The 14296-nt window shown below is 42.6% G+C and overlaps 1 protein-coding gene across 1 annotated transcript in view; it reads right to left on the reverse strand.

Annotated features, from left to right (window-relative positions):
* The window catches only part of CIMIP1 (ciliary microtubule inner protein 1), an 80521-nt gene that overhangs the window by 53303 nt on the left and 12922 nt on the right, over window positions 1-14296 (reverse strand). Inside the window, exon 3 of the mRNA XM_070744561.1 lies at window positions 8819-8917. Coding sequence (XP_070600662.1) covers window positions 8819-8917 — 99 coding nt within the window. The remainder of the gene's footprint in view (window positions 1-8818; window positions 8918-14296) is intronic.

A 14296-nucleotide genomic window follows, 5' to 3' on the forward strand; every position in this document is an offset into this window, starting at 1 on the left:
TGCCTATCGGTTTCCAGTCACAATTCAAAGTGTTGGTTATGACCTTTAAAGCCCTATATGGAAGTGGACCAGAGTACTTTCAGAACTGCCTGCTACTGCACGAATCCCAGTGACCAATAAGGTCCCACAGAGTTGGCCTTCTCTGGGTCCCGTCGACTAAATAATGTCGTTTGGCGGGCCTCAGGGGAAGAGCCTTCTCTGTGGCGGCCCCGCCCCTCTGGAACCAACTCCCCCCGGAGATTAGAACTGCCCCCACCCTCCTTGTCTTTTGTAAACTACTCAAGACTCACTTATACCGCCAGGCATGGGGGAGTTGAGACACCTTTTCCCCAGGCTCTTTTATACTTTGTTTGATGTTTGGTATGAATGTGTTGTTTGGTTTTTAAAATAATGATAGGGTTTTATATGTTTTTTAATATTAGATTTGTTCCATTACTATTTTGTTTTTATTACTGTTGTGAGCCGCCCCAAGTCTTCGGAGAGGGGCGGCATACAAATCTAATAAATAATAATAATAATAATAATAATAATAATAATAATAATAATAACAACAACAACAATAATAATAATAATAGATACAGAATAACCAAGTCGTAAGGGACCTTGGAGATCTTCTAGTCCAGTGATGGCAAACCTATGGCACAGGTGCCACAGGTGGCACGCGGAGCCATATCTGCTGGCACATGCCATTGTCCTAACTCAGCTCCAATGTGCATCTGGGTGCCAGCCAGCTGAATTTTGGCTCACGCAGAGGCTCTGGGAGGGCGTTGTTTGCTTCCAGAGAGTCTCCAGGGGGGATGAGGGAGGGCGTTTTTACCCTAGCTCCAGGGAAGCCTTTGGAGCCTGGGGAGTGTAAAACACAAGCCTACTGGACCCACCAGAAGTTGGGAAACAGGCCATGTCTGACTTCCAGGGGGCGGTGGAAGCTACTTTCACCCTCTCCAGGCATTGAATTATGGGTATGGGCACTCGTACATGTGCAATAGCATGCATACACGCTCTTTTGGCACCCGAGGGAAAAAAGATTCACCATCACTGTTCTAGTGCAACTCCCTTCTTGGGCAGGAAACTCTCTTCTTGGGCAGGAAACTTCCGGTGCATGCTAAATCTTGCTTTAAAATAATCTTTATTAATTTTCTACATATAAAAATAGTCAAAACAAATAAAACATACATAGAGAAAAAAGGAAAAAAGGATGAAAAATGGACAGACAAATGTGCTTAAAGCATATAAGGCGTTAAGTTTCAATAGTAAAGACATAAGTCGTCAACCATCACTGTCTAGGGTGTGGAATTGTATATTTATTTGTATTCGTTTTAGGTATTTCTGAGGAAGGTACGAGTTCGTTTTTAGGGGTTTTATGTTCTATCGATTTATGGTGCAATGTTTCTATATTTTCATTGTTTGGGTAAGAAAGGAAGAAGAAGAAGTGTCTAGTATTACTTTTCCATTAGGTTTTTTAATGTATTTTTTTCTGTTTGAGCCATTTGTGCCAACTTTCTCATATTTTGTAAAATTCGGATTTGTCTTCTTCCTGTAGCTCCAAAGTCATTTTAGTCATTTCTGCACACTCAATGTGCATGCCAAATGTTATGCGGGCGTGCACATGCACACATCAGGGACACAAAGCTGTGTGCACAGCTCCATTTTCCCTACCAAAATGCCATCCCCCTTAGTCCCCCCAGGAGCCCTCATCACCTCAAGGTTCGACTACTGCAATGCTCTCTACATGGGGCTACCTTTGAAAAGTGTTCGGAAACTTCAGATTGTGCAGAATGCAGCTGCAAGCAGTGTTCCCTCTAATTTTTTGGGGGGGTGGGCGGAAAAGTATAGTGTCTGAGCGGCAGCCCCTTCGGGACTGGGTGGCACAGAAATAATAAACAAACAAACAAACAAACAAACAAACACAAACAAAAAACCCACCCTGTTTTGCCTCAGAGAATTTCAAAATAAAATACTGTACTGTGCGTCTATAATAGTGAGCTCATAATAGGGCAACTCTATCAATCTCAAAATGCCACTTAAATAGTTGAGCTAGTTTCAAACTAGATGTTGATTTTCTTTCTCTCTTCCTTACTCCCATTCTTTTTCTTTCTCATTTCCTTCCTCTCTTTTTTCTATCTTTTTCTCTCTCTTCCTCTCTTCGTCTCTCTCTCCTTCCCTCTCACTCTTTCCCTCTCGGCTTCTGGGCAGGTTTGGAAAACTCTGAGTTGATGATGATTTTTAAGTGAGCGATTGCTCACTGCTCAGCTTAGAGGGAACTATGGCTGCAAGAGCAATCATGGGCTTCCCAAGGCATGCCCATGTTACACCAACACTCTGCAGTCTGCATTGGTTGCCGATCAATTTCCGGTCACAATTCAAAGTGTTGGTTATGACCTATAAAGCCCTTCATGGCATCGGACCAGAATATCTCCGGGACCGCCTTCTGCCGTACGAATCCCAGCGACCGGTTAGGTCCCACAGAGTTGGCTTTCTCCGGGTCCCGTCGACTAAGCAATGTCATTTGGCGGGACCCAGGAGAAGAGCCTTCTCTGTGGCGGCCCCGACCCTCTGGAACCAGCTTCCCCCAGATATCAGAGTTGCCCTCACCCTCCTTGCCTTTCGCAAGCTCCTTAAAACCCACCTCTGTCGCCAGGCATGGGGGAATTGAAATTTTTTCCCTTCCCCCTAGGCTTATAGAATTTATACATGGTATGCTTGTTTGTATGATTGGTCTCTTAAATTGGGGTTTTTTAGATTACTTTTTAATATTAGATTTGTTACATTGTTTTCTTTATTGTTGTTAGCTGCCCCGAGTCTTCGGAGAGGGGCGGCATACAAATCTAATGAATGAATGAATGAATGAATGAATGAATGAATGAATGAATAAATAAATAAATAAATAAATAAACCCATTCCTGATCTGGAGCACATCAGCTGGGGGAATGTGCCTATCCCTCACTTTTAGTAAACATGAAAGGGGTAAATGGATAAGGAGGGTGTGGGAGGAAAAGGCAGCATAGAATAAAGACTGAAGCTCCTTCTTAATCCCAGCCCTCGACATACTGTGCTTGTTGAGTTGAATTACTTCCATAACGCACGTGGAATGTCCTCTCTCCCCTAACACTTTTAACATCTGGGGACTTACCCTGCTCAGCAATCCATGGCGAAAGAAAGCAATGTTTTGGTTTGTTCTGTTGCCAAGGCCCTTTTGGCTTTGTTCCTGAGCCAAAGCTGAGAAAATGTCAGTGATATTCAAGGTGGAGCATTTCCCTTTGAAATAGGTCTTACTTTCCCTCCTCGTGGCCACGCGCGCCACCCACAGAGGGGAACAATGGAGGCAATTATGTCCCTGATCCTCCATGCTGCTCTACATCCGAGAAAAGACAAAGGGGCTGAAGCCCCCTCTGCCTAGACCATCCATGCAGCTTTATATGCTCGTAAGAGAAAATAAATTACGATTGCAAGCCACAGCTGTTTAAACGGGGTGCATTGTCCTCCATCTAATCCTCAAATCTATGTGGGTTTTTTTCTTCTTTTGTTTAGATCCCCCCCCCTTTTTTTTTGATGAGCAAGCTATTTCTTGCAAATGATGCTGAGGTCCAGATTCCTTTATTTACAGACTGCCAGAGCACATGTTATGCCAAGAAGCAAACTGCGAATGCAACGAAGGGCGAAGAATGCAGGCATGTTTCCTGTCCTTTTGGGGAAACATGAAATGTGCCCGCCAGGCTTTCTTTTTCTGGTTTCTGGAATTCCCTAATTGTAAACATGGTGGTGCAATAAAACAGGATGGATCTCTACAGATAGAAGACTTCAGAAGAAAAGGATTTAGGGGTAGTAATTTCTGACAGTCTCAAAATGGGTGAACAGTGCAGTCAGGTGGTAGGGAAAGCAAGTAGGATGCTTGGCTGCATAGCTAGAGGTATAACAAGCAGGAAGAGGGAGATTATGATCCCGCTATATAGAGTGCTGGTGAGACCACATTTAGAATACTGTGTTCAGTTCTGGAGACCTCACCTACAAAAAGATATTAATAAAATTGAACAGGTCCAAAGACGGGCTACAAGAATGGTGGAAGGTCTTAAGCATAAAACGTATCAGGAAAGACTTAATGAACTCAATCTGTATAATCTGGAGGACAGAAGGAAAAGGGGGGGACATGATTGAAACATTTAAATGTGTTAAAGGGTTAAATAAGGTCCAGGAGGGAAGTGTTTTTAATAGGAAAGTGAACACAAAACAAGGGGACACAATCTGAAGTTAGTTAGGGGAAAGATCAAAAGCAACATGAGAAAATATTATTTTACTGAAAGAGTAGTAGATCCTTGGAACAAACTTCCAGCAGATGTGGTAGATAAATCCGCAGTAACTGAATTTAAACATGCCTGGGATAAACATATATCCATCCTAAGATAAAATACAGAAAATAGTGTAAGGGCAGAGGTCTTTTTCTGCCGTCAGACTTCTATGTTTCCATGATTTGGAGTCTAATTTTGTTCGGATGTTATCTGGAATCTTGACATTGGTGTTGCTTTAATTTATAAAATACATGATCACTTTTCATAAAAAGCTGCAGTAAAAAATTATAATAAATATATATTGGCCTTTCCCAAAATGGTGCTCTCCCAGCGTGCAGTTCAGTGGTGTGTTTCTATGGTTTTTTTGCTTGATCCTGGGGAATTATTCCCCAGGAAACCTGATGGGTGTCAAGCTGGTGCAGAAGTTGGTGATAAAGTAACGACTTGCCACATTATCTATAGAAGACCTGATGTTTATGGAAACTTGGGAGGGGGGATTTCAGGAGGGAACAGAGGCAGCCACAAATAATTATTTCAAGTGGTTTAAAGATACCTTATGCCCACCCATCAGGACTGGAAGGAAAGGAAGGGCTGGCCACACTGGCACAATCTGAATGGGCAACGTGACAAATTGGTGGGTGGGGGGATAAGGGATGTGAACTTTCAACTGAGTGGGAAACTCAGATCCAGGTTTCCCTGTGTAGGTACCAGGATGGCTCTGGAAATAAATTGAAACATTGAGGAATATTTTAGGACTAGTGTTGGGCGAACCCAACGATGTTCGGGTTCGGGTTCGGCACCTGAATTTTTTTTAAAGTTCGGGTTTGGCACCTGAACCCGAACTTTTGCTGAACTTTTGAGTTCGGCACTCGGGAAAGTGCCAGGAAGCACCGTTGCCCAGCTGTCACCTTCTGGAACAGTCGGGGCGCTTCCCGGCGCTCTCCCGAACCCAAACTTTGCTGAACTTCTATTTCAGCCGGCTGGGAAGGACGTCTCAGTGACATCAAAGCTCCACACCTGGAATCTCCTCGTGGGATTCCTCACCTCCATTTTCGCCTCCCGACTGGCCGACAGTTCCCTGGCTGTTCTGGGAAGCGCCGCCGCCCACTTGTCACCTTCCAAAATAGCCAGGGTGCTTCTCGGCGGTCTCCCAAACACTGAATCCACAAGTTCGGCAAAAGTTCGGGTTCGGGAGAGCGCCGGGAAGTGCCCCGGCTGTTTCAGAAGGTGACAGTTGGGCGGTGGTGCTTCCTGGCGCTCTCCCGAACCCGAACTTTTGCCGGACCTCCAGGTTTGGCGTTTGGGAGAGTACCGGGAACACCCCGGCTGTTTCGGAAGGTGACAGGTGGGTGGCGGCACTTCCTGGAACTCTCCTGAACCCAAACCCAAACCCAAACTTTTGCAAAAATTTGAGCTCGGGTTTGGTATGCCGAACCTTGCAAAGTTTGGTGCGAACCCGAACTTTGCAGGTTCGGTTCGCCCAACCCTATTTAGGACAATAGAACAGGGATGGTGGGCACAATGGTCTACTTATTCACAGCCCTTACAGACCTCTTAGAAAAGTGGGGAGGTCAACTGTAGACAATCTAAGGTTAAAGATTTTGGGGCTTGGAGAAGAAACAACAGAGTCAGGTAGTGAATTCCAGGCATTGATATTGCTGAGGTCGTATTTTCTGTAGTCTAGTTTGGAGCGGTTTAAATTTAGTTTGAATCTCTGACATGCTGTGTGTTGTTGTGGGTGAAGTAGTCATGAACAGGAAGGACATTTTGGTATATGATTTTGTGAACTATGGTTAGATCAGTTCAGAGACGACATAGTTGTAAATTGTCTAATTTCAGTATTTTAAGTCTGGTGGAGTGAGGTATTTTGTTGCAGGAGAACGGGTGAAGGACTCTTCTTGTGAAATATTTCTGGACACTCTCGATTGTATTAATGTCTGATATGCAATGAGGGTTCCATGCATGTGAGCTGTATTATTTTTTTGGAGAAGTGGTCAAAGCAATGGAAACTGCAGTTTAATGTTTCCAAATGTAAAATAATGCAATTGGGGAAAAGGAATCCTCAATCTGAGTATTGAATTGGCAGTTCTGTGTTAGCAAAAACTTCAGAAGAGAAGGATTTAGGGGTAATGGTTTCTGACAGTTTCAAAATGGGTGAACAGTGCGGTCAGGCGATAGGGAAAGCAAGTAGGATGCTTGGCTGCATAGCTAGAGGTATTGCAAGCAGGAAGAGGGAGAGTGTGATTCTGCTGTATAGAACGCTGGTGAAACCACATTTGGAATACTGTGTTCAGTTCTGGAGACTTCACCTACAAAAAGTTATTGATAAAATTGAATGGGTCCAAAGACGGGCTACAAAAATGGTGGAATGTCTTAAGTCTAAAAGTTATCAGGAAAACTTCATGAACTCAATCTGTGTAGTCTGGAGGACAGAAGGGAAAGGGGGGGGGGGGGCAAGATTGAAACATTTAAATATGTTAAAGGGTTAAATAAGGTTCAGGAGGGAAGTGTTTTTAATAGGAAAGTGAACACAAGAACAAGGGGGCACAATCTGAGGTTAGTTGGGGGAAAAGTCAGAAGCAACGTGAGAAAATATTATTTTACTGATAGAGTAGTAGATGCTTGGAACAAACTTCCAGCAGACGTGGTTAGTAAATCCACAGTAACTGAATTTAAACACGCCTGGGATAAACATATATCCATCCTAAGATAAAATACAGGAAACAGTATAAGGGCAGACTTGATGGACCATGAGGTCTTTTTCTGCTGTCAATCTTCTATGTTTCCATGACTTGGAGTCTAATTTTGTTCGGATGTTATCTGGAATCTTGACATTGGTGTTGCTTTAATTTATAAAATACACGATCGCTTTTCATAAAAAGCTGCAGTAAAAAATTATAATAAATATAGATTGGCCTTTCCCAAAATGGTGCTCTCCCAGCGTGCAGTTCAGTGGTGTGTTGCTGCCAGTTTGGACCGAATTGGTGGTGGAAATTTGCCCCTACTTGTTGAACCAGCAGTGATGACCGTCCGGCCACACTCCTGAACTAGTCCTCCAGTCCGGTTGAAAGTGGCTGGCAAAGAACCCTCAAGCGCAAAGGCTTCTGTGCATGGACAGAGGGTCATTTCCTTGACGTGATGTAGGGCTGCACAAAACACGCATGTCCGACGCGATGCGAACCAGTAAGGAAGGTAAATGGAATTCCACCACTAATGCAGCTATTGCCCCTACAATCCGGGTCCTCATTTTACCCACCTCGGAAGGATGGAAGGCTGAGTCAACCTTGAGCCGGTGATGAGATTTGAACCGCTGACCTTCAGATCTACAGTCAGCTTCAGTGGCCTGCAGTACAGCACTCTACCTGCTGCGCCACCCCGGCTCACTTATTATTTTGAGATAATAAGTTCAAAAACCATTCTCATTCTGTCTAAAAAAACCAACAACTGCTAACTAGAAATTCTGGAAGACAGAATCCAACACATCTGGAAGGCATTGCAATTGCTGGTGAATGAAATGCAACACTAAAGTGAGGAATGCGTGAAAGCTTGGGGAGTGGGGAGAAGAGGATCTTGTCCCTTTTCTATCACTTTGTCTATGTTGTGCTCCCACTAGCAAACCACTTGCTTGCAGAGAAGTGGTTTATTTCTTGCAGATTTGTTAGTACTATGTACATAACTAGTTGGGTTTGGAAATAAATAGAATAAACCAACAATGCATGCTTATATGTATTAGAACACTATTGCTTTAAGAACTAATGTGACAGTTTGCCATAAGAGGGATCCAGAAGCGTGATTCTCTCTCCCGGCTACTCTCTGCTATTTCTGTTTGGTCTTTGTGACTGTGATGTAGTAAGGACTGTGTGTTCAAATGATGGTTTATGTATTTGTAAGCTGGAAAAGTAAGCTTATTGTATTCTATATTTATTGAGACGTATTGACTGATTTAACTGTGTATGATTAGGACTGCTCTTGACTAAGATATTTGCCAAAGTAAATAATATTTTATACACTTAATTTATCTGGATTGTATTACTGAATTATTGCTCGTATCTGGGCTCCCAGCTAGATATCTGCAAGATCTCCACGTTTCCTCTGTGTATGTGTATCTTTGACCACTGAGAGATAATTCTGCACACTCCCATTGATTTTCAATTCACTACTGCTACACTGATGAACTGAAGAGTATGGGGACTCTTGATTTACACAGATCTGGGGGGGAAAAAGCAATTGAAACAGATGACGTCTCCGAACCCTGATCTTTTTTCTAACACGATGAGGTCAGTAAGTCACGATACATAAAACTTCATATCTTAGAAGACAATAACTTCTTTGCATCGTCTAAAGTTGTGTAATGAAATCTCCAATAATCAGAACACTCAAAGGCAGTTTTTTCCTATCTTGAGTGTTTGAAAACTTGTTCCTAGGATCTCAACCTTTTCTTTCAAACTTAAGATGGCCCCTGAAAAAATACTGTTATTTCTTTCTCTTTTTTTACAGATGTGCTGTCATTTGAAACTACTTCACAAATACCTAACCTTAATATATTTTTCCACTGGTGTCACAGGTCGGATCTGTAAGTGTTCTGGAAGCGGGATCTTGATCTTAGCAAGTTGTTTCTTTTCATCTTTTACCAACTAAAAAAAAGAAAAAATGTAATAAAATAAATTGGCACTCCAGTCTGAGTCATGCTTGGCGATAACGTAATAGTTCATATCCATCTAGATATTTATATCGTTCTGAGCAGTACCTGGAGACCTCGTACTTGGCATCTGACACTATACAAGGGTATTTATTATGTACCTTGGATGCTGTTAAAATTCATCATTCATATGGAAAAATCAGGTCTCACTTTAAAGTTAGCAACAAAATCTAGAAGACAGATTTAAATAATATAATATAGCTTAAAGTAATGAAACTTACACTGTACTATACATCTTTATAAGTACAGTGTTCCCTCGATTTTCGCGGGTCTGAACTTCGCGAATAGCCTATACCACGTTTTTTCAAAAAATATTAATTAAAAAATACTTTGCGGTTTTTTTCCTATACCACGGTTTTCCCACCCAATGACGTCATACGTCATTGCCAAACTGATAATTTTTGCAAATAAATGACAAAAAAAAGTTAATAAATAATTATGTTTATAAATATCAGGATCACTAAGTGTCTTATTCAATGGTGAGTACCAGTAATAATAGTGAGTAAATGGTTGTTAAGGGAATGGGAAATGGTAATTTAGGGGTTTAAAGTGTTAAGGGATTGCTTGTGATACTGTTCATAGCCAAAAATGGTGTTTTTACTTCTGCATCTCTACTTTGCGGAAATTCGACTTTTGCGGGCGGTCTCGGAACGCATCCCCTGCTGAAATCGAGGGAACACTGTAGTTTGTGACTTATAAATGGTCAGATACAGTAGTGAGCATTTGAAGTTCTGACATGTACCCAGGAGCAGGCTACCATTCCCAGCCCTACCGGAACGGGCTGGGAGCGCGTCTCCGCTTCCCCCGCCTCAAGCGTGCATGTGCGTGAGCATGATTTCCAGTTTTTTTCACTTCTGTGCATGTGCAGAAGCGAAAAGAACCCGGAAATCGTGCTTGCACAAGATTCCGCTTCTGCGCATACAAATGGTGGCAGTGCGGGCGGTGGGGGGAGCCAGCGTGAGAGGCGAGCGAGAGGTGAACAGTAGGGGAAGGCAGCTCTCGTGGCGGGGCAGGGCAGGCTTAGGTCTGAGTAAGCGCCGGTGGTGCGTGCATGCACAGCATCACCACTGGAGCTAGGCTAGGCTAGGGTTCCTGGGGCTGGTGCAAGTGCACCCACACCTGACACATCGAAACATCGAAACATACAAACATACAAACATAGAAACAAACATAGAAACAAACATAGAAACATAGAAGATTGACGGCAGAAAAAGACCTCACGGTCCATCTAGTCTGCCCTTATACTATTTCCTGTATTTTATCTTACAATGGATATATGTTTATCCCAGGCATGTTTAAAATCAGTTGCTGTGGATTTATCAAACACGTCTGCTGGAAGTTTGTTCCAAGCATCTACTACTCATGTTACTTCTGATCTTTCCCCCAACTAACCTCAGATTGTGCCCCCTTGTTCTTGTGTTCACTTTCCTATTAAAAACACTTCCCTCCTGAACCTTATTGAACCCTTTAACATATTTAAATGTTTCAATCATGTCCCCCCCCTTTCCCTTCTGTCCTCCAGACTATATAGATTGAGTTCATGAAGTCTTTCTTGATAAGGACACCTGCATGTGCGTCCCTGTGTGAGATTTTTCTTCTGCGCATGTGCCCAAAGTGAAATCTCATGCGAGGACACTCCTACGGGTGAGATTCTGGCAATTTTCACCTTTTTTTTTTTGCTTCTTCAGGCCAATTGTTGAAATCTCACCCGTGCGAGCATCCTCTTGCGAGATTTCACTTTGGGCGCATGCGCAGAAGCAAAGTCTTGTGCAGGAGCATGCAACTACGTGTCAGGCACGTGCCAGCCTGGGCCAAACTCTGGAGCCCACTAAAATGTCCTAACGGACCGCCGATCCCATTCATTCCAGATGGGGCCCATTACTTGTTCATATAACATTTTGCTTGGCAACCAGGCCACATTTATAGCCATTTGCAGCATCACGTGACCGAAGTGTTTTGCAATAGTTTTGCCAAAGCTCCACATTTGCTCCACAATGAAACACTGATTCACATAATGACCATTATCTATGGAGATAGAAACATAGAAACATAGAAGATTGACGGCAGAAAAAAACCTCATGGTCAATGTAGTCTACCCTTATACTATCTGTCTGTCTGTCTGTCTGTCTGTCTGTCTGTCTGTCTGTCTGTCTGTCTGTCTGTCTGTCTGTCTATCTAATCTATCTTATCTATCTATCTATCTATCTATCTATCTATCTATCTATCTATCTATCTATCTATCGTTAGAGTTGGAAGGTACCATGCAGGTCATCAAGTCCAACCCCCTGCCTGAGCAGGAAATCCTACAGCACCCCAGCCAAGTGGCAGTCCAATCTCCTCTTGAAAATGTCCAGAGTTGGGGAGTTCACAACCTCCGCAGGCAGGCCATTCCACTGGTTGATCGCTCTGACCGTCAGGAAGTTCTTCCTTATTTCCAGGTTGAATCTTTCCTTGGTCAGCTTCCAGCCGTTGTTCCTCGTCCGGCCTTCTGGAGTCCTGGAGAATAGAGTGACCCCCTCCTCTCTGTGGCAACCCCTTAAGTACATGTAGACTGCTATCATGTCCCCTCTGGCCCTCCTGTATTTCCTGTATTTTATCTTAGGATGCACATATGTTTATCCCAGGCATGTTTAAATTCAGTTACTGTGGATTTACCAACCAATGACTGAGATTCTCAGTCATCCCTGTTATGGTTGTCCCAAAGGTGCTTTTCCAAGAAGCAATTGGACTTTCTTTGTCATTCCTTTAAGCATAAGAACATAAGAAGAGCCATGCTGAATCAGGCCAAAGCCCATCAAGTCCAGCATTCTGTGTCACACAGTGGCCCATCAATTGTACATAGGGATCTTGAGCAGAAAGAGAAGGCAAAACCCTCCCTTTTCCTTGACCCCCAACAAGGGAGCTGTAAATAAAATAGATGTAGTTGTTGATGATAAGGGGCAAACTAATAATGAAAATAATGTTCTTCGGGTAATGTACACAAATGCTCGAAGCTTGAGCAACAAGCTCTGTGAGTTAATGGCCATAATATCTAGAGATAATTTGGATCTGGTTGCCATAACTGAGACATGGTTTAAGGATTCTAATGAATGGGAAATATCCATACCAGGATATACACTGTATAGGAAGGATAGAATAGAGAGAAGGGGAGGTGGAGTAGCCATTTATGTTAAAGAAAGTCTAAAAACAATACTAATTCAAAATACATGTAAAGATCTGGAGACCCTCTGGATTTGCATGCAAAATAAAGACGGTTCTGTCATTAGAATTGGGGTGATCTATAGGCCTCCAGGGCAATCTGAGGAACATGACAACAAGATGGTGGATGAGATTACCCTAATGGCAGTAAAGGGAGATATTGTGGTTATGGGTGATTTCAACATGCCTGATGTTGACTGGAATATCCCCAGTGCCCTTACATGCAAAAGTAAGAATATAGTAGAGGCCTTTACAGGAGCAGCTATGGCACAGCTAGTTAAGACACCAACTAGAGGGGAGAATATTCTAGATTTAGTTTTTACAAATGGGAATCAGGTTTCAGAGGTCAAGGTGGGAGAAAATTTAGGTTGCAGTGACCATCTATGTTTGTGGTTTGATGTAAAAACTGATGGTGAGCAATCCTATACTGCAACCAAAGTATTGGATTTCAGAAAAACAAATTTTAATGCAATGGGGGAATATTTAGATAATGAATTAAAGGGGAGGTATAAAATGGCAGGAGCGAGCACCCAGTGGACTGTATTAAAAAAGGCCATCTTAAAAGCCACAAGACTTTATGTAAAGCAAGTAACTAAAGGTAAAAGGAAGAAGAAACCGCTATGGTTTAGCAATGATGTAAGGGCTATAGTCAATGAAAAAAAGGCTGCCTATAAGAGGTATGAAGAGTCTGGAAGTATAGCTGATAGAGAGGTGTATAAAATGAGACAGAAGGAGGCGAAACAGATAATATATGCTGCTAAAGCCTCAAAAGAGGAAGAAATAGCAAAATCTGTAAAGAAGGGGGATAAAACCTTCTTCAGATATATTAGTGATAGGAAGAAGAAAAACTGCAGCATCACAAAGCTTAGTACCGGGAATAATACATGCATTGATGGGAATAAGGAGATCGCTGACCATTTCAATAGCTACTTCTGTTCAGTTTTCTCAAAAGACACCTTACAAAATAATAATAATACTATAGAGGGATATAGCATTGCTTCCATCTGTACGGATTCAGCTCCAGTGATCTTAGAAGCCGATGTCTTAGAAGAACTTGAAAGATTAAAGATAAATAAGGCAATGGGTCCAGATGGCATCCACCCCAGAGTTCTTAAAGAACTCAGATCTGTCATTGCTACCCCCCTGACTGATTTGTTTAACCAATCCCTGTTAACAGGAGATGTTCCCGAGGATTGGAGAATGGCCAGTGTTGTGCCTATCCACAAGAAGGGCAGTAGAGAAGAAGCTGGTAACTACAGGCCAGTTAGCTTGACATCAGTTGTAGTTAAAATGATGGAGACTCTACTCAAAAAGAGGATAAATCAGCATCTAAAAAACAATAACTTATTGGACCCAAATCAGCATGGCTTTACTGAAGGCAAATCATGTCAGACTAATCTCATTTAGTTCTTTGACTATGTCGCAAAGGTGTTGGATCAAGGTGGTGCCGTGGATATTGCCTATCTGGACTTCAGCAAAGCCTTTGATACGGTTCCACATAAAGAGCTGATAGATAAATTAGTGGAGATTGGACTTAATCCCTGGATAGTTCAGTGGATTTCAAGCTGGCTGAAGCATAGACATCAGAGAGTTATTGTTAATGGCGAGTATTCTGAGCAGAGACAGGTTACAAGCGGTGTGCCACAAGGGTCTGTTCTGGGTCCTATTCTTTTTAATATGTTTGTGAGTGACATAGGGGAAGGTTTGGTAGGGAAGGTTTGCCTATTTGCCGATGACTCTAAAGTGTGCAATAGGGTTGATATTCCTGGAGGGGTCTCTAATATGGTAAATGATTTAGCGTTACTAGATAAATGGTCAAAGCAATGGAAACTGCAGTTTAATGTTTCCAAATGTAAAATAATGCACTTGGGGAAAAGGAATCCTAAATCTGAGTATTGCATTGGCAGTTCTGTGTTAGCAAAAACTTCAGAAGAGAAGGATTTAGGGGTAGTGATTTCTGACAGTCTCAAAATGGGTGAGCAGTGTGGTCGGGCAGTAGGAAAGGCAAGTAGGATGCTTGGCTGCATAGCTAGAGGTATAACAAGCAGGAAGAGGGAGATTGTGATCCCCTTATATAGAGCGCTGGTGAGACCACATTTGGAGTACTGTGTTCAGT

Source organism: Erythrolamprus reginae, chromosome 3 (assembly GCF_031021105.1).
Source record: "Erythrolamprus reginae isolate rEryReg1 chromosome 3, rEryReg1.hap1, whole genome shotgun sequence".
In the NCBI taxonomy this organism is placed as follows: domain Eukaryota; kingdom Metazoa; phylum Chordata; class Lepidosauria; order Squamata; family Dipsadidae; genus Erythrolamprus; species Erythrolamprus reginae.